This window comes from Capra hircus, chromosome 12, assembly GCF_001704415.2.
Source record: "Capra hircus breed San Clemente chromosome 12, ASM170441v1, whole genome shotgun sequence".
NCBI lineage: Eukaryota > Metazoa > Chordata > Mammalia > Artiodactyla > Bovidae > Capra > Capra hircus.
The window spans coordinates 52,803,284-52,825,028 of NC_030819.1; the positions used below are offsets into that span (position 1 = coordinate 52,803,284).

Here is a 21,745-nt window from a genome sequence, read left to right on the forward strand (position 1 = left end):
TCCAGACGATGGAACGTTACTCAGTGCTAAAAAGAAATGAGCTACCAAGCCATGGAAAAAAGAAAACACACAAAACCTTATATGCACGTGACTAAGTGAGCAACTCTGTAACCAACCTGGAAGATTATGCACTGTATGACTCCTGCTGTGTGACATTCTGAAAACGACGACACTATGGAGACAGTAAAAAGATGGGTGGTTGCTGAGTGTTGGGGGAAGCGGGGATGAATGGGCGGAGCACAGAGGATTTTTAGGGCAGTGAGACTGCTCTGTGTGACACTATAAAGGTCAATACACACATTTGTCCAAATCCACAGGATATGACACAGAGATGAACCCTAAGGTAAACTGTGGGCTTGGGGTCATTATGATGTGTGTCTCCTCAGTCCTAACAAATGTGCCATCTGGCGAGGATGCTGACGATGTAGGAAGCTGTGCATGTGTGGGGCACAGGGAATATAGAAGATCTCTGGACTTCCCCTCCAGTTCTGCTGTGAACCTAAAACTGCCCGAAAAGTAATGGTCTTTAAAAAAAAAAATTGAGGTTAACTACCCCCTGCCCTGTTACCCCGCCAAACAAACTGGAAAAATTTAAAAAAGGCCTTCCATCCATCTTTATTTAGTGAAGATTTCCCAAGCTACTTCTAGCCTAACCAACCTGCTGAAAACACCCTCATATAAAGTCACTCTCTTCTCTGTCAGGCACCTTCTTCTTCCTGATTACATGCAGGTCGGCCTCTGGGGAAGACCCTGCCCCTCAAAGGGACACACCCACTGGACACCGCCTTCCATCGATGTTGAGAAGGCGCAGTAAAATACTGATGTGACATCAGGAAGTGACAGGATGCAGTGACACTGTCAACTGTATCTGCTGAACCCTTCAGCCCTCTATGCTTGTTTTAAGTATTTTGGAAATGACTTCTATATATGTTACTATTTATCAACATTCACTTTTGAAAAGTGAAATGCTCAAACCTTGCACTATGATGAATATGTTATATGCAGGTCACTTTGCCTAAGTGAGGGAAAAACCCACCACAACGCGATCCCATTTGTTTAAAAAAAAAATTCAATGTAAAACATGAGCATTTTAATTACCTTTAAATAATATATGTAATAATGTACATGCTATACACTCCCAAACACACTGAACACAAATCCAACCTTATAAGACATATCCACAATCTACTTTTCACCAACACACACCCTGTAGGTCACTTAGGATGTTAACAGATTTCTCAGTCCACACATGAGCACATGAACATACATATATATGCCTCGAGTTAAAGATGAAGACAATAAACCAAAGAGCTGAAGATAGGAAGGGTGCTGTGAAAGATCCTAAAACCACAGTCAGCAACTGGAACCAGGTAACAAGGCACAACAGCTTCCCTTCTGTGGTCACAGAGATTAAGTTTCTCATCCCAGGGCTCAAATATGGAAATAGACTTGGCTAAATCACAGACTACACGTTACAGTGTGTTTCTATTACTGTTTAAAAACAAGTATTTTTCTTATTACATAATGCATTACAGAAAAGCACTGAAAAAATAGGATTAGATAAGCTCATACAATAAAGCCTGTTTTACCATTTGAAAAAGATATTTATGTTTAAAACCAATATAGCAGATGTAGGTGTAATAAAAAGTAGCAGAAGGGATCCTATGCAGATTTCCTAGTACCCCTGAATCACAGCTTGTGTCACCCATGTTGAATTTTCCATTCTAAAGCCAGCTGGGTGATACTGTCAATTGAAAGCAATTTTCTTTTATTTTTTCTTTTTCTTGTACTTTAATGATATGTACTAGTACAGAGAATAAACAGTTACTGTAACATGGCAAAATGACACTCTTCCTAGCATTGAGATTTTTTATTAAACATTACCTTTGTGTTAATTTCCCTTTTTTCTCTTCTGTGAAAACAGAGAAGTAAAAAATGTGTCACAGAGAAAAACTCATGCAATCAAGCAAAATCTGAACTATCTGTACTCCCTTTTTTAAACCCAAAGATTCTTGAGTAACTTGAAAACTTATTCTAGGAAGAGCAATTCGTTGAGATAAAACAGTTTGCAAATATACATATATGTACTATTCATTGTTTCTAATAACAATTTAGAGCTTCAGCTTTGTAAACTCACACAGTTATCCAAGGAATAAGGCCAACCACAAAATAAGAATCAATAGGATGCAGTAATCTGTTCAGAAAAGACGGTCAAATGTGAGCACAAGAAACCAACAATCGAAGCTGTGGATAATAAGTCATGAAATGTATCACTAAACAAATAGTGACCAGAATTAAACTGCCAGTTTGGTTGTTTTGACTCTGGAAGTGGGACCAGTCACACCTCAGGTTGGCAGTGTCCCTCGACCATGTCTCTGTAGGGCCTGCAGCTCTTGCGGGTATGAGAGCAACCCCTCACAAACACAACCAGGCTGATCAAGCAAAACAGAACAAACCATTGCTCTCTCGGCTATAAAACCTTAGAAAGATGTAATGATTAATGAGTAAACTGAGGTTTTAAGGCTTTCTTAGAAATATTTTTCAGGGCACTTCAACAATAAATACCACTAATAGGCAACATTTGCAAACATTCATAGTTACATAATTGAAAGTACATGCCATGTCAATTATTAAGTGAGTCTTCTGGCAATCAAATTATACTTATGGAAGGCTATTCATGTTTCACTGCAATTAACATGTAAATCATATAGACAGGTCACTTTACTAGTATACAGTACAAACTGTGTCTGGAGTACATTGGCCAATATATCACCTGCTTCTTACAGAAATGAAAGTCATTCATTCCTCGCTAGAAATGCAATTAAACTGACTTCTCTCACAAGAGTAGCTGTCACTCTGACTTCAACGATTAACCTATTAAACTCTAAGATCATTATTAAGCAAATTCCTCGCGTCATGCACACAGACCACATTCACAATAATCGCACCGCAGGCAGCCAGAAAGCCCTCTCCAAAAAGCCCTCTTCGAGCCTAGCAGGTCATCCTGGCCACGCCATACTCCAGGCTGACCACCGCAGGCTCGGCTTTGGAAAACTCGTCTGCGTACTCGCTGTAGCGGTTATCTGCAGGGCTGCTGCCCTCTATAGTTCGAAGAACATCGTTCACAGGCAGCAGAGCCTGCTCCTTGAGACTCAGGGTGGCTTTGAGGGCGGGTGATTCAGGACGGACTGAATTTAACAATTCCTTGCTGAGAATTCCATCTGTTTGCTTATTTTTACGTTGCTTAATTTGCTAGAACAAAGTCAAATTTGAAAGAAATTATGAGCTGCACACCCCACATGTTCATATATACTAGATAAAAGCTAGAAAAAGATCCTGCTTTTGCAAATGCTCTGTTTATGTACAATGCAAAATTAAATCTCAAAAAACTAAAATCTAGTGTAGGTGAGACAGGAATGAGAATCCGAACTGTTCATAGTTTTTGCAATGGAAAGTGTATATTTGAGAGAAGAGGGTCACTAGACCTTCATATTTGAAAAGCACATACATTTCCTAGAAAGGATAAAAAGTAAGCATTTTATAATGTAAGAAACACGTATGAGACAGTCACCCTGAAATCCCAGCTGTACAATGTGACAAACACACTCGTTTAGCTGAAGATCTGCTGGCCTGATGAGCTTTGTTTGTGGCGAGCCTGCACTGGTCTGTTACTCGAGCACAACAGGCGCTAGAACATGACAGAGTTTTTTATTTTAACAGATTTTAAAAGAATACGTTGGCAGAGTTCACACTCCCCAGATCCTCGGAATGATCTCCAGATAACCTTCCTGTGCCACCTAAAACTGTGGCCTCTCCGACAGGTCACTCACGTGGTCATGGGCTCCTTATCTGAGAGCCGACCAGCAACAGCCCTGCCTGAAAGGCAGACAGGACAGTCTCACTGAGATATAACAACTGGTTAGGCTTTTTTAAAACATGTACTTACTGATCCTTTTTGGCTACATATAATGGTAAAGAAATGTTTTAGGGTGGGGAAGGATTTCTTTAAAAAGATATTAAAAAAGGCGTAAGACAAAGACTGATGAATTTGACTGTATTAAAATTCACAGTATCTGTATAAAAAACACCATCAAAAAAATGGAAAAAACAAAGACTGGACAAAGCCATTAGCAACATATTTAACTAAATAAGAATTAGTGTCTAATATATAAAGAATTCTTAGAAACTGGTAAGAAAAAGGCAAATACACCAACAGAACAATGAGTACAGGTTTGAACGGGCCATTCGCATGCAGAAAGGGAAAAACCAAATGGCCAACAAAAACAATGAAAAGTCGTCCAACTTCACCTGTTGTGACAGAAATCCAAAACTGCAAATGACCGAAATGTCTAGTAGCTGAACTGACAGACTGTGCCATGTCATACAAGAGAGCATCAGGCAGTAGTTACTGAGAAAACAGATGAACTAAAGCTACATGGACCAACATGGACAAATTTAAGAACGATGCAGAGCGAGGAGGAGCATGAGAGTGTGACAGCCTTTGTACAGTTTTAAAATATGTGGCTCCTGAAGTGGAGTGAAGGGACTGGGCATTTGTGTAGTTTGCTGCCCTTTATAGAAAACTGTTTTCTTCTGTGTTTTTTCAATACATAATAAAAACAATATATTAAGCCAAACAAAAGCTTGTGATAAATTGTTTGTGGATATAAGCATATATAGAGAAAGTATAAAGACATGGGCAGGAGGGACCAACACCAGGCTCAGTGCAGTGAGGGCGGGTGGGAGGATGCAGCAGGGGCTCGCAGGCTCTGCAAACAGATCAGTAATGCTCCTTTTCTTCAGAGAGAAACAGGAAAGATCTGTATCAAATATGACAAATGCTAACATCTCACAAAGCTAGGTGGTGAATACCCTAATATTCATCATATCTCTTTTTTTATATATACTTCAAATATTTCAATATATTTTAAAATTCAGAAAATGCGATTTGAACTAACCTTCTTTTCAAGACAGAGAAGATCTGATTTTGAAGCAACCATAGGTACTGGCGAGGTTTCTATATATATTGATTTACACTGAGCACAAATAAGGAAATAAACTAACAATATTCCAAATATATCACACAAGATGCTTCAGAATACTTACAGATTCTAAGTCCTTGATATCTTTCTCTAACTGTTTATTCTGCTCATTCATGTTCATAATTATATTAAATACAGACTGCCTAGGATGCAACGTTCGATCAAACTGGTGGTACATGTTTCTCCAAAACCTTTATGACAAAAACAGATAAAAAAATAGAAAATTTTTTTTCAACAAATTGTGTCTGAGAAAAATGGAGTATAATTAAGTATCTCAATAATGCCACCTTACTTAAAGTTGAAAGACACTGTATTTGGCTCCAGAACTGCCGATTTCTGAGACTGGGAACCGTAGAGAGGATTGAGGTACTTCTTCTGGTCGTCCAGAAGAAACGGCCACAGGGAGTACGTCTTCTCCTTCAACCTGATGTGATGAGAAAAACATGAAGACCTTTCCCAGAGATGCTGATACTCTCCTGTGAAGCAGGTAATCATTTCCCACATAGTTTCCCCTTTTTCTTTTGGTAACAGTTTAACCTCACCACTGAATTTTTCACACTTAGGTTATACATACTTGTCTGCACACACACCACACTTCAAAACAAATTTTTAACTATTAGCCGAGAGCATGAGCAGTGCTCAGAGCTTACTCAGCTGCAGAAATACAGACAGCAAAATATTCATGTTAAGACCCAGTTCTATATCACATCGTCAAGACAGTTTAAGTTCAACTATAAGTTAGACCTCAGCTAAATAGGAAAAAAAAAAAGCCCATTTCAATCAACTGTCTTACTTGAGTTCTTCTCTTTCCTTCTGACAATTCCCAATAAAGTTTCCAAACTGGCATGAATGGATATGTTCATGGATCTGAAGAAGAAACGCTTCATTGAACTCGAAGGCTTGTGGAAACTGCTCAGTCAAATGCCACACACACTCCAAGAACTGAGTAAACACCGGCGAGACTTCCTTTGGGTCACCATCCAAATGGCCACACCTAACCCCCCAGAAAGTACAAGCTTTTGAAAATGCCACTGAAAGAGGTCAATTGTTTGGGTACTGTTAAATGTAAATACATATTCCCCCATCCAGAAAAAAAAAGTCCTAAAACATTGTTATATCGTCATCAAAAAAACCCCCCAAACCTGTCATGTTTCTATTGAAACAATTTATGAGTTTTTCAACCAGTTTTAAAGGATCTATTACATTCTAACCACTACAATCCAGACAAAAAGGAAGGTAATTAAACTGCCATGAGAATTAATAAAGTATGAGACTTGAAAAAAAAATGACAGAAAAAAAATTAAATCAGTTTTCATACAAAAATCTACACCACTCTCATTTCCCATCATGAAGAACCAGAACATTCTGGTCATCTAAACTAGTTCTATTAATTTTACAAAACACCTGAACGTACATTGTGACTCACCTCTCTGAAAACTTATGTCCAAAGGAGATCCAATCTTTTTCTATTAAAACCTTAATGAGAAAAAGTAAAATCCATTTTACAACTCCCTTCAATTACTTTTTTGTTTAGAATGGATTCAATCCTATTATCTTAAAAACGCATTATTTTTTAAACTTATGGTGGCAAATTGTTTAAATTATAGGCAAAAACCAGCAAGAACCTGAGTTATGCCTAACAGAAAATGAAAATCATTTGTAAAAAGAAGTATAGTGGTCTTGTGACTTATTTTTTTTCAGTTGCATTTAAATACTATATTTTAAGTGGAAAGCATATTATAAAACACTACTGCATTTTGTATGAATGATGAGGATATACATACAGAAAAAGGTTAGGAAAACACAAACCAGGAGGTTACCAGTGGTTACTGGGTGGTAGACAGGGGTGGATGGTTTAAATCTTTTGGCTTACTGTACACCATTTCCATAATATTGATACTTTAAAAAAAAGAAAAAATAATTGTAAAGAAACCAATGAAAAGTTTATATTCAAATTCAAATGTTGATATCTAACCTCTTGAATGAACTCTGTATGTTTTCTCTATTACAACTCTACTAAAACAATAGGCTTCTAATTATTTTCAGTCTAATCTCAATAATATTACCTTTTTAGTATTTAACATACTTTCTAACTTCATTATATAATCACTAAGTACATCCTTTTCGATGTCGAAGTTGTCACTTTCAGCTCCTCTAACTTTGCCCTGAATCTCTCCAAGAGGCTACAGCACTTGAGGATAACTGTGCAGACCCTGACGTCACAGTGCCCGAGCTCAGATCCCAGCTTCCCTACATTCACAGCCCGCAACTCCTGGCACCTGTTCTTCCGCCTGCAGCCCGGGACTTTACCGGGCTCCTTGCCGCCCTTTGACACACCCACCTCTGAAACTTAACTCAGTACCCTTCTCACTAAACTTACTTCTCTGCTGTCCAAGTGAAGAGCAGAATGGCACAATCCATCCTGCAACTGAGCCCTGAGCCTGCACACCATCCTAGGGGAGGACTCTTCTCTGGCACCACCTCCAGTCCCAGAACAGCTCTTATTCTGCTGTCTTGACCTCCCTGGAGGTGGACCTGGCACCCACCCCCTTCCATCCGTCTGTGTGGCACTGCCTTAGCTCTGCCCTCTTTTCTCCCTAAGCCATCCTAACAGTTTTCAGCAAGTCTCCTAGCCTCCATCCCCACCCCTCTGCATTCAAGACATCAAACCATTTTTTAAAAAATAGTTCTGAGCACATTACTCTTCCTGCATTTAACGGCTCTCACCACCCAGGGAGAGTGAGGTCCAGATGCCACACTTTTCTTCCTCAGGCCTGCAACCCACTCTGCTCTCCTGCACTCGGCCCACCCCTCACACAGCCTGCAGGCCCCTACAGGAGCCACGCTTTACTTCTCACTGGTCCTTGGTCTTGGGAGGTTCTCACATAGGCGCTGGTCACTGCTTGAGTTCATCTGGACATCAAGACAATGAAAGCGAAACACGGCCAAGGAAACATCTTGTCTCACATGCTGGAGGCAAGTGGAACTGCACTTTATCAGCAGTACTTCCACTTGGCTTGCCCCCAATTCAATATGTTGGCGCCACAAACACAACAGTTCTGAAAGGGGTCTGGGAGTGTCCAACCTTCCCCTGCTAAGCTGGCACTGTGTAGAGTAATTCTAAACCAAGGAAAACTGTCCACCAGCTCTTCATTTATATACCTGCCCTGAGTTAAGGTGCAAAGTTTGAAAACACGAGTTAATTTGATCATATGTTAAAAAGGCAAACAAAACTCAGGAGCCAGGGCTTTAGGGCCACAAAACAAAATCTGTCCAACTAGAAACTGTCTTTTCAGATTTAAAACAAGCTTCCTAATGTGTACTTAGGCTTCCCTAGTGGCTTAGAAGGTAAAGAATCTGCCTGCAATGCAGGAGACATGAGTTCAATCCCTAGGTCGGGAAGATCCCCTGGAGAAGGGAATGGGAACCCACTCCAGTGTTCTTGCCTGAAGAATCCCCTAGACAGAGAAGCCTTGTGGGCTACAGTTCATGAGGCTGCAAAGAGTCAGACAAGACTGAGCAACTAACACTTAACACTTAACGTGTACCTAAGACTGAGAAATGAAGGTGTGTTAAATACAAAGTTTCCCCTGGAATATAGTTTATAAGTACTCTTATCTATGTCTTGTCTTACTACATTACTTACAGTTGTTAGATTAAAAATGAGGGAGAAATGCTGAATACTTCTATTGCAATACTTTGGCCGGGAAAAAAAAAGTTTAAAACTTTCTGTCAAAGAGATGGCACAAGTGGAAATTCTTCTAACCCAGGGTTTCTCAGCCTTAGCACTGCGGACATTGGGCCAGGTACCCCTCTGTTGAAGGGCTGTCCTGTGCATTACAGGACATTACCAGCTGGCCCTCCACCAGCTGGAGCCCAGGTGTACCCTGCTCTTTAGACGTAAACATCAAAATGGCTCCTGCTTGTCTCCACTGGCCTGGCCAAGCAAGCCCTTACCATGAACCCTCTGATCGTCCTGTAGTAGGGGTCCAGCAGGAGAGAGCCCAGGGAGCAGACCTGTGAGGTCCTGTCCCAGCCGTCAGAGCAGTGCACCAGCACACTCGCGCTCTCAGCCTCGATTGCCTGAAAAGACAGACCACACACTTCGATTCTACCAGGACTCATTTCAGGTAAGTCAGTAAGTTCTACTTACTCAAAAATCAGATTAGCAGATATGCATTATGGAGAAGAGTTAGGGTTGCAGTGATAATGCTGTCAGAGCATATTCTCCAAAAAACAAGACAAAACACAAAACAAACAAAAAACACAGATAAGAATGCCATTTCAAAGCGCTGGGGAATTTCTTTTGAAGCTCCTACATTAACTGCTATATGATATTTTCAAAGCTCCAATTAAAGTAAATCTCACTACAGAGATAGAATGTAGTAACAGCGATCTGACTGTGAAGGATATGAGCACCCCACAGAATGAACCTGTTCCTTCCCAACCCCGGAAAGACCACGATCGAATGTGAGTGATGAAACGTTACTTTGGCTAAGAAGATCGCAGCGTCCATCACAGCTTTGATGTGGCGAAGCCATCCTGAGCTCTCCAGACCAGAGTAGAAATCATTGACAGAAAGCCCTTTGGTACCGTTGACTGCAAGGGGAGAGACAGTCCAGTTAGGAAGGAGCCTGAGTCCCCACTTCTATTCAACAGCCCCCACAGGGAGCCAGCCAGAGAAGACAAAAAAACAGGCTAGACTCTTCATACGTGGAGACATGCTATTAAAAGCTCATTAATGGATTTGGGGGTACATTTTTCTGTCATTCCTTGTGTTTTGAAAAGAAAAAGTTCCAAAGTCCCTTTAAAAAAAATCTGCAACATAAGTGTTTAATTAAAAATAGTCTGATATTTTAATTTTTAAAATTCCATATCAGGACTGGAAAGATAGCTTAATATTTAAATAAAACATTGTTATATATTAAATTTTCATGGTACTGATTGATGAAAATATCTAAACAATAGCAATGTTTTGTAAAACCATTAGAATTATACTGCCCAATAAATATAGTAGCCACTACTGAAATATCACTATTAAACACCTGAAATGTGAGTATCCCAAACTAAGATGTGTTGCAAGTGTAAAAAACACCCTAGCCAATTTCTAGGACTTAAAGATTCTGAAAAAACCAAAAATATTATTACTAATTTTTTTTTTACTGATTACATATTAGCATAATGTTTTAAATATATTAGCTTAATTATATTATTAAAATTTATTTCAATTGTTCTTTTTACTTGTCTGAAAGTAACTACTATAAAATTTTTAAGCATGTAACTTTAAATTTTATACTGTGACCAGCATTATGTTTCTGTTGGACAAAGCTGCCTAGAAGGCATGCAATAATCGTACCTTCCAATAATTTCTGAAGGCTGGACCGCATGACATGGATATTTTCAATTCCAACAAACTGAAATCTAATATTAGAATAGTTGTCTTCATTTTCATAACCTTTTCCAGCTGCTCTGTTGGCCATTGCATTCAGCTAAAATTTTAAATTTTAGAAATTTAGAGACAAATTGCCTTTCTCTTTTAACTTAATTTACCAAACATCATGAAAACACTATATAAACCACCTTAGAGCCACCAGAGTTTAAAGGAAGTCATCAAGACTGAATGTGCTACCATTTTTTAATAATCGAAAAGTATCATCTATATTATTCAAAGTACACACTTGCTATATAAGGATCAGATAAGAAATTCCCTACGCATAATTCATGAAACTGAATCACGTGTAGTTAGTGTTCCATATGTTTGTAATATTCCAAAATTTATAAAAGAATTATCTCCCATCTAAACACTACACGATTCAGTGTTAAGCAGAGCTGTTACAGAATGAACTTTCAGACTCACTTCAGAACAAGCTTGGAATACCTGATCACTCAGAAAGGCACAGGGACCCTGAAGCACAGCTGAAACATAGGTCAGGTCACTTGGGATCAGACTACACAGTACACCCCACAGTATGCAATGAGATAGCCTGATACAGCTCCAAGAACTGGGCCCAAAACAACCTGATTTCTAAGGAGAAAAGACCGCCTATGGGCCCATGGTCTTAGGTTATTAGAGCAAATGCTCTCAGAAGTTAGTATCTGGCATGTTTAATTCTTTCAGACTATGTTATGACATTTGTCAATAGTCTTAACGAGCTGGATGAAACAGAACCTAAACTGGAAGAAAAAACTGCTTTTCTTGCAGTGGACTGGGCTCAAGTTGGTAAGAAGTACAGTTACATTGTCTACCGATTCACTGGTCATTTGGGATCTATGATAACTAAGGCAAGACTTAAGATATTTAAAAAATGCTTCCACATTATTACTACTTGGGTTTAACTAGTAAAACACAACAATCAAATAAAGATATACATTTTTTTGCGTGTAGACATCAATTATATAAGAGATATTAGGGCCTGAGAAACAAATCACCCTCAGACCTCATGTTCAGAAAGTCTTAAATTACAGTCATCCTTTATATCTAATATTACCTAAAAATAGTGCTATGCAATTAACCCACTCAAATTATACTAGGAAGTAAACCAAAATGTTTCTTAAAAGAGATAACACCAACACTCTTGACTTCTAAGAAAGTCTCTTTTTGTTAAACAAAGATTATCAAACTGTCAATCTCTAACTTTTAATACTTAATTTACACAAATTACTCTTTTCTTTTTCTCCATTATCTTTTATAAAATTGCATAATGATGAGAATTACTTCTAAAACAGCTACGATTCCTTTCAACAAAGCTGCCTAAAATTGTGTTTTGAATCGCTCACTCGCTTTTTCTCATCGCTTTCTCTTATTTTCTCATCATTCCAGATTTTTGAAGAAATCCTCACTATAATTCTGCCAATGTCCTTTTGTGTAGCCCACCAGCTCTGCACACGATGCTACAATAAAAATTAAAAGTAATGTTAGCTATTACTTTTGAGGATTTTAATTATTTTAGTTTCAGGATCCTACATGAACTGGTTGTTTTACTGCATTGACAAAAGGAAAAAGGGATTCGGACATTTGTCCCAAAGACAAAAATTTATCCTGACATGATAGATACCTAACAGAACAATTGTTTACTGTTCACTAGTTCAATGTTCAACGTTCAACTAGTTCACTAGTTCAATTCTCTTGTTCAATGTTTCTTAAGTTAGCCCACTATCTATTTTCCTTATTTTCTTCAATATTCCATATTAAGGAACATCATTTTAACACAAAGTGTTTTGCCAATTAAAAATTTGATGAAAAAAAAAATCAGTGACAATTTCTAATTTTCACAACATACTTCACAATAACATAATGCTGATATACCATCTAGAGCTCCCAATATAAAATTCAGCTTTCCTAAACTTGTACATCTATCAGAAGACATAAAAAATCACAACCTGGGTTACTGGGAACTGGGTCTCCTAAGCTGGGGTCCTGTAAAAGATTGATTTCCTTAGCCTCAGTTCATTTAAAACTAGGATTCAGCATGTTCAACATGGACACAGCGCCCGGCTCCCACTAACTGAATCAGAGACAGTGAACTGCCAGGCTGTACTGGACACATACTCTGGGTCTGGTGTCCATGACGTACATGTAGCGGTTGGCTGGGTTGGCCTTACTGATGGCCTGAAGTAAGTGTTCATCTTCGAGGCACCGGGCACTGAACCCTGACAGTGGCTGACTACAGCGACAAATGGCAGCCTAGTCATAGAAAGAGAGAAAGCAGGTTATCCAGAGAAGTTGAAAACATGCTTAAAAGAAAAAACCCACGGTTAAAATCAAATGTGCAATCTGTTTAAAAGCTGACAAGACGATTAGATTTCCTGGTGGCTCAGATGGTAAAGAATCTGCCTGCAATGCAGGGACCTAGGTTCAATATGTGTGTTGGGGAGATCCCCTTGAGGCAGAAATGGCAACCCACTTCAGTGTTCTTGTCTGGAGAAGTCCACAGACAGAGGAGCCTGGGTTGCAAAGAGTCCAAAATGACTGAGCGATTATTACTTTCACTTTCAACTTGGAAATCGTATTTGTATTAAATACCTTCTAATATTTTGACGTTTACCTAAGTTTTCTCAATATTCTCTCCTATTAAGAAATCTGAATACCTCCTTATTCAAGAGTTTGATGGAAAAAAAAAAACCAAACTCTTTGGTCCTAAGAAGTAACAAACTGTTTGATTCCCTATCAGGTAACCTAACCAGATATTTGCATTCTGTGCTCTGGGTTACAAGATTCTTTCAAGTTCAAGTAACTGATATAGTCAATAAATGTAGAACAGAATTTTTAAAAATAGCAACACTTGAACGTTTACTTTCCAAAGTCATTCCGATATCTAATTAGAAATCACTGATGTTTATATATAATGAGACTTATGAGAAAAATAAGTTTCAATTCAAATTTGGTAAAAATACAGTCAATCTAAGAGGGCAAAAATATCTATAATAAGCCATGTGTGTATGGCAACCCACTCCAGTACTCTTGCCTGGAAAATCCCATGGATGGAGGAGCCTGGTAGGCTACAGTCCATGGGGTCACAAAGAGTCGGACACGACTGAGTGACTTCACTTCACTTCAAAGTCTTAAAAAAGATTTCTAAGATTTATACCCATATACTTTTTCTCCAACCTCATTCTTATTAACTCCAACTTGACTCTACCCAAACATTACAATTATAGTATCATGAAGGAAAAAAGTACACGTAAATTCACATTCACACAGTTTAAACTCACACACAAAAGAAAATCATGGAAATGTAAGAAAATATTAGAAGAAAATAAGGATTGCCTGAAGATACAGACCTATTTTCTGTATTTGTTAACCTGGGCACTGAATATATATTTTCAGCCCAGTTTTCCCATTTAAAAAATGTACACAAACATGGGTGTGTCAAACAAAGGCTATAATAAGAGTGATAAAACCCCTATGACTTTTCTGTGAAAAGTTGAGGAGGAACTTCTGTTTGAAGCTTTACTTTTTACCTCTTGCTCCCATCTAAAGCCCGACTAAACTTCTAATAAAGGTGAGGCGAGGAAGACGACAAGTATGAAAGTTTCCATATTCCAGGATAATTTTGTTTCAAAACTTCAGAAATGTAATCAAGGAAAGGTCAGCACTTCTCTATCAGTAACACTTATGGTGCCCTCTAAGTGGAGAGATGGGTATTCTTTTGGACACCTAGACCTGTAGAGGACTCGTACCCCACTAATAAGGTCAGAGCAGCTCCTTACCTCCTTACTCTGGTGGTAGTAGGAGAGAACGGGAAACCTCCCCTTGCTCCGGAACTTGGAACTACCAACAATTATTGGTTTGCTTGCTATTCGTGGCACATACAGTTCTCTGGGGTAAGTTTCACAAATCTGTAAAAATCAAACAAAACACAATGATTCTACTCACAGTTCTAGGACCAGGTTAAAAATCACCTTTAAACACCTCTAAAACTCACTAAACACAAGAACAATAAAAGTTACTGCTGTGACGGTCTCCAACTCCAGTACCTCGTACTCTGAGTACCTCCGGAGAGGGAGATGGGTACCTTGTAGTCTCGGTTGGCGTCAGACAGCTGCCAGTTGGAATTGGGCACTCCCATTCTCTTATACTCCTCGGCGAGGTCAATGAGCTCCCATCCCCGCAGTCTTTCAGCATCGTTTTGTTTGGGATTATAAGAGAACGCATAGAGATCTTCATATTTTGCTACAGTATACAAAACACATGAATGTTAAGAGGCAACTTCTAGGACTAAGGACACTACAAATGAGAGTAATTTTTCAGTTTTATCTCTCTATTTAAAAAATCTTCAAAGAGACGGCTAACATCTGAACATACTACAACTTAACACCTCAGTTCTTTGAAATGGATGATTATATCTAAAGGCACACATATTGATCTGAGATCCAGTTTATAAAACCAGCAACAGCTAGTAAACAATTCACACTCAGTCGCTCATTCGGGCCTGACTCTTTGTGACTTCATGGACTGTAGTTTGCATTAAATACTACACTGCAATACTTCCTTTTTCTAAAAGTAAAATTTTAAAGATACAAGGAGACATTCCCCACATGAGATGTGAACTGGAAGCTCAGTGTGCACTTAGTGGAAAGCTAGAGGTGGCATACAGAACCAGAGGCTGTACACACCCCACCACGGGACAGTGTGGACCCAAACTGGCAAAGGCTGTGTAGGGCCCTAGAGACCACCTACTCCTGAACATGGCCAAGCCCCAAAGTCACAGGGCCATCCCTGCTGCAAGACATGGCTGCCCTGGGGACACTGGGATCAATGGCATAGGCTTCCAGGGCTGGGAGAGGGGAGTGAGCACGGACCTGCTCCCAGACCGCTGCCACCCAGGTGTTCCACACAAAGGAACATTCAGGAATTGGTGTGCTTCACCTCTAGGAGAGCATGATTCCAGCATGTCCTGGAAGGAAGCCTGCAGACCCCAGGGACGTAAGCAGTGATGTGTGTCACAGCCTCACTGCCACCTCTGCTAAGAGGTCATGGCCTCAGGCTCCACTCCCAGGGATTAAATGTACTAACCCCACTGCTATCAGAGGAGGCTGACTGCCCTTAACTTAACTGGGAATCAATTTCCAAGTCATTTCTCTCAGTTGTGAGACACCCACTTAAAAAAAAAAAAATCTGTGCTTCAGGTGATCAACAAACGTTAAAAACATCCACATAAATCTACCGTTTTTCAGTGGTTTTAAATGTTTCACTCTTTCCTTATTATCATCCCTTCTTTCAGCTTCCCTGGTGGCCCAGTGGTAAAGAATCTGCCTGCCAAATTTGGAGACCCAGGTGCGATCCCTAGGTTGGGAATATCCCCTGGATGAGGGCATGGTGACTTGCTCCATTATTCTTGCCTGGAGAATCCCATGGACAGAGGAACCTGGCGAACTACAGTCCATGAAGTCACAAAGACTCAGGCCCGAATAAGTGACTGAACAACAACAATATGGTCTTTGGAAACCAGTCTTATAATTCAGAAGTTTCTAACTATCTATAGCCCCAATTTTTTGGAATAGAGTGCACATGACCTTAAGAGTAACTTAAAGTGCAAAATAACAATAATGAGATACTTAAAAAGCAGCTTAGAGAATCCATGTCAATTGAGAAGTAAGCTTTGATCCTGAAGAACAGCACCTTGCTTTGACAGCTGCAGCAGAGAGTTGTAAATATCATGGCAGTCTCTCTCTCTGGGAACAATGAAGTGCACGGTCCGGAAGTTCTTGCACTGGATCACCAGGGGGCACCCAGAGGTCGTCAGAGCGAGCTTCTCCACCGAGGCAATATGGTGGTGCAGTATCTACAGCGCAAGAAAACATTCGCTCATCATCAAACTAAAGCTCTTAAACGACCAAATGCCCCCGCCAGAAACATGCCGAATACCTCCCCACCACTGCACCTATTCCACACACAATCATAGCTTGAAAACAGGACCTCAGAAGCATCTTTGCACCCTGCCCCCTTCTCTCCATCTCCACGGTCATGGCCCTAGGTGCAATGTCCCCACTGTTCCCACCTGAGCTACTGTAAAGAGCCTCCGCAGGCTCTCTCCACAGCCACTCTTGACCTTCTCTAAGCCATCTTCTACAAGGCAGAGGAGTGACCGTTGAAAAGCAATTAAACAGTTGACATATGACACAGCAATGCCACTCCTGGGCACATACCCAGACAAAACTACAATTCAAAAAGATACATGCACTTTATGTTCACAGCAGCACTGTTCACCATAGCCACGACATGGAAACCGCCTAAATGTCCACTGACAGATGAGGGGATAAAGATATGCATATATGCAATGCAATATTCCTCAGCCATAGAAAAGAACAAAATAATGCCATTTGCAGCAACACAGATAGACCCAAAGACTATCATACTAAGTAAGCCAAAAACAGAAAGGCAAATACCATATGCTATTTACATGTGGAATCTAAAATACGATAAAAATCAACATATCTACAAAACAAAAAAAGGCTCACAGACATAGAAAACAAACTTGTGTTTGCCAAGGGGGTAGAGAGGTAGGGGTGGAAAGGAGTGGGAGTTTGGAATTAGCAGATGCAAACTATTACATATAGGATGGATAAACAAGGTCCCACTGTACAGCACGGGGAACTATATTCAATATCCTGTAACAAATCATAATGGAAAAGAATATATGTATGTATGTAAACATAAAGCTGAGTCACTGTGGATGACAGAAAAAAAACAAAACCTTGTAAATCAACAATACTTCAAAATAATTTTTAAAGATAAAATAAAATAAATTTAAAAATAAAAGGCAATTACAAAAAAACTAGACTTGCTGCTGTCTAGTCATGCTATTCCCCATTCCCCTAGCCCCGCTTCAAGTCCAAGTCCCCCCGCATCCCTAAGTTCTGGTGACGACAGCCGTCTTTCGGCTCCTCCGGACGCATCAAGCTCCTTCACACAACGATGCGCTGCCCCAACCTGCTGGGATGAGGCAGCTCTAACTCTTCACCTGGGAACTTTGAGTGTGGGAACTTTCTGGCCTTCGCTTGCAATTCACCACTGAGAAAGAATGCCACTCACTCCAGTGACACCACTGTTTTATTTAAAGAGGAGGATGTAATCATGTGACTATGAAATTTCCTCAGTTAAGACAGCCAGCCAACAGGAGCATTTCTTTGCACATGTTCAGAGAAAACATGGTGTGAGCCCACGACTATCATTACAGTGACGAGCACAGCACAGGCCCTTCTCACCCAGGTTTCTTTCTGATGAGCATCTATGAACAGCAGATGCGTGGCTGTGAGATACAGCGTTCCGGTTAACGACTTGTTGCTGGTACTGAACCGGTCAAGTAACTTCACTTGCTCAACCTGAAAAAGAGAAAGTGTTATTTCTCATTACAAAGTCATATAAATTCTTTTTCTTTTTATCTCAGTACTTAAATGTACAGTTTCAAACTGTTTCCTTCTTCTGTTCAAAAAGATAGATTACTGAAGGTTGAAAATTAAATTTTACCTATCTTGGATAATATATAAGCCACCAACAACATTGGTATTACTTACAGCAACAAATACAGCCTGTAGAGAAAAACTCTGTAAGAATTTTAACATAAATATGAAAGGGAATCAGGAAGGAGGGGTGTGGTATCAATATGCATAAACATTTTTCGTATCCAAGAGTCAATGTATTTTGTACGTTGGCAAGTCAAGAAATAAGTAAGGTTATTATCCAGGGTTAGGAAAGTAAACTACCACTGCTCAAGACCATTTCTTCCTTAAATAAAAATCTAACTTTATTATGCCACACACTTCTCATCAAAACATAAACATGTTTAAAACAATGGGATCAACTACTGCTGACTCCTCCTTAACTGTGTGAGGCTCGGCTGAAAAAAGACACTCTGGTCAGCCAACAGTGATACCTGGATATAAAGCTCATCTGTCTTATTTCCTGCAGCAATTAAAGCAAAGTGCTCTAACGAAAAGAGAACTAACGCATATACATGGAAACAAAGGTTATTATAAAGCATCAATGCTACTCAAGCAAATGATCTGTATCTTCAGTAATAACCTTTGCACATGCATTTACGAAAAAATGGGGACAGGTAGCAAGCTAAGAAGAAAGCATCACTTTTGAAATAACTCAGTTTGAGCCTCAATGGGATCAGATTTTCAAGGGCTAGTCCATTCTTTAAACAGCTCTAGGAAGTGGTCTTTCATACACAGGGCACCAAGGAAAATCCTCTCATTCCATTCTGTAACGTTCCATTCACAACAAGCAGCATAACACCATTTGGCATCAACAAATGATGTCAGCCAAAGCACTGGGGCCTGGCGGGGGAGAAAAGGATGCATAAAAAAGGACTGTCTCAAAAAAAAAAAGGACTGTCTCCACACAGCTCCCTCTGTTTCAGGCAAGACTCCCATTTGGGCAAAGTTAGAGCTCAAAGTAAGAGACAGCTGCTAAGCTGCTCACAAATACAGCACTTTCAGAAATACAAATTCAGACTTGACGTCTTTATTGACACTATACAGTTAGTAAGCCAAATGTGACCGAAACAGGATAACATACCTGATCCTAAATTTTAGAACTATAAAGCCATCTAATTAGTAGTCAGGTAAAATACTTTATCTGATACATCTCTGGTTAGTAAGCAATAATTTTTAAAATGACTAAAACAGTACAAAAGACAATACTATTTATTTACTTATGTCAAGAAGAAGTTTGGGGAAGAAAAAGCTCTTAGAATTATTAAGATTTCTGAATTAATACTAATACATTTGAACAAACAGACTGAGAGCAGAGAGGCAATGGAAAAGCCACTGTGTAGTTTGTGGGTGAGACAGCTTTGAGGTCAATCCTGGCTCTACCTCTCACAGGCTAACTGGGAAGGTCGCTTAAACTCCTGAAGCTGATTTCCTCCTCATCCATAAATGGAGATAATGTCCCCAAGAGCAGCAGTAAAAGATCAATGATGATTTTGTATAAATTAACATATTTGGGAATTGTAAATATTGTGAAATCACATTGTAGAGTTGGCTATTCTGACATACCCTTGCTCAATAACAGGTAATTATCACTTCTCAAATACAGTCAGTCTGAACAACACAGAACAAATCACTAGTTATACAGTTACTACTGACAGTCAACTCTTGATCGCGACTAAACTACACAGGTCAAAACAGCTAAATAAACTGAAAGCAATTCATTTTTAGTTTTCAAATACTTACAGTTACTTTTGCAGCAAATTAACTGTCCAGGTGAAGGCTATGTGTAATAGAAACAAAGAGTTGGAAACAAAAAATAGAAACAAAATCTTTTAGGAATAAACTATAATTTAGGAGGATATCCAGTCCACCAAGCAACTCTCAGAATGTCTGCCCAGCTCACTGCTGTGGGCCCGACACATAACAGTACCTAGGAAATAACTGTTTAACTGAAGTTCACTCGCAGGCACTTGAGAGAGCAGGAGTGGTCTAAAGCTATAAAAATAACCCAAAGAAATACAGGAGCACACTTGAAAAGTAATGTCAATAAGAAATTAGTCAGAAATCTTTTAGGTTTTAAAAAATTCATAAAAAGACCTTACTAAACCACCTGTATGGGTCCACTGTGAAAACATAAGACAAAATTAAAAAATTAAAGTCCATCAACTGGTAGTTATGAAAGTCATGGGCAAGAAGCTTAAGAGCATGAGGGCTGCTACAACCACAGAAATAGAAACAAAGATATATAGTCATCATAAATTTCAGGTGAAAAGATTTAAAATAAGCCGAGGGATCCTAAACATTTTCTAACATTCTGTCCCCTCTAACCAATCCTGAGGAGTAGGGTTTGCTCTGATTGCTTCAGTTCAGTTCACTCTTTACTAGTTTTTCATTGTGTGCTCCACAATGTGGCCAGAGGGATGAAAGATGCAATGAAGAGGTGCAACTGGGCACAGAAGGAAGTCCTGATGCACACAGCTACTAACTCACACACACCTGGAACCTGGAAACCAGCACAAGACCCTGGTCTGAGTGTACGCTAGTCCTCTTCTCCACCTCTGCACCTTCTGCTACTTTGCCTCTTTACTTAGGCACCCTTCTGTCTTCAAACTTTAAGTGGCAGTAACTTGAATTCCAGAGTTACTTTATCTTTCCTCTCTTAAACATACAAAGAGAAATTTTTTTCCAATGGGATTACTTTTTAGCATCTTTAATTGTATTAGATACAGCATGTGCCATGTTTTTCTTTCTTTCTTTTTTTTTTTTTAAAGCTTTAATATAAATCCGCCTTAGGAAGGTTTGTGAAACATTTTAATGATATCCATCTCACATTCTCCCTGGGATAGATGAAGAAGACGGATGTCTGCTCTTTTCCCTACAGGAGCTGTAACTTGAGGATGAGCCACAACTGACTGACGGCTTCGGCAAAACCCGGAGGGAGAGTCAAGGCTCACAGGAGGTCCTTGTCCCGATTTTGTTAAAGGCTCCGTGTGGGCCATTCAATGCTTCTGATCGCGATTTGTTTTCCCCTCCCCCGCCCTAAGTTGAAGATGAACTTCACTGCCGACGGTCAAGCAAGTCGCCGATATTCTGACGTCACTCCCTTCCGTTTTCACAGCTGTCCCAGGATCACAACCCTAGTGAGTGCCCTTCACACACAACACTGAAGCGAGGGGTTTTCTTGAGTTCAGCTGCAGAGCGTTTCCCTCAGACACGTTAAGACGTGGGGTCACACTCCCCTTCTCCGGACCTCGTCTCTGCAGCTGACTGGATCCTAAAGACCCTGGAGCGTGAAGCGGAGCCGGAAACCGCCACCCCCGGGAAAGTGAGGTGGAGCAGGTGATCGAGAGGAGGCCGCTGGCCCCTCGGGACTGACTGCAGGCCCCCGGCGCCCAACGCCTGACGGAAAACCCGCCCAGGCGGCCCGGCCCGCTGGGCCCTCCGCCGCTCAGCCGCGCCCAGCCGCTGTGCACCCACCTTGGTCGTACGGATGTGTTCCATCCCGACGAGGCGCCCACCTGCCGCCGCCGCAGCACGGTGAAGAGGAGGACCCCCGAGCCGGCGCGCACCACCGCCGGCCCGCCGCACCCGCCGCGCATGCGCCGCCCACCCGCCGTCTCCTGGAAACACTTCCGCAAACCCCGGAGCGCCGAAAGGGCGCGGCGCGGCGCGCAGAGCGGCAGCAGGCTCTCCCCGGGCCCTCGGCGGGACGCATGGCGCCCCCTGCCGGTGCAGGCTCTCCGATCCCCCGGAGAGCGTGG

At 40.5% G+C, this 21,745-nt stretch overlaps 1 protein-coding gene across 1 annotated transcript; it reads right to left on the reverse strand.

Moving 5' to 3' along the window:
* Positions 1,069–21,578, reverse strand: MTMR6 (myotubularin related protein 6). Its single transcript, XM_018056566.1, has 14 exons — positions 21,462–21,578; positions 17,751–17,867; positions 16,165–16,327; positions 14,558–14,715; positions 14,253–14,381; positions 12,592–12,726; positions 10,399–10,531; positions 9,532–9,641; positions 9,000–9,125; positions 6,469–6,518; positions 5,836–6,036; positions 5,335–5,466; positions 5,107–5,233; positions 1,069–3,252 (listed from the first exon to the last, which is right to left on the reverse strand). Exons 1-14 carry the CDS (start codon positions 21,483–21,485, stop codon positions 2,992–2,994), a joined length of 1,866 nt encoding a protein of 621 aa, XP_017912055.1. The 5' UTR covers positions 21,486–21,578; the 3' UTR covers positions 1,069–2,991.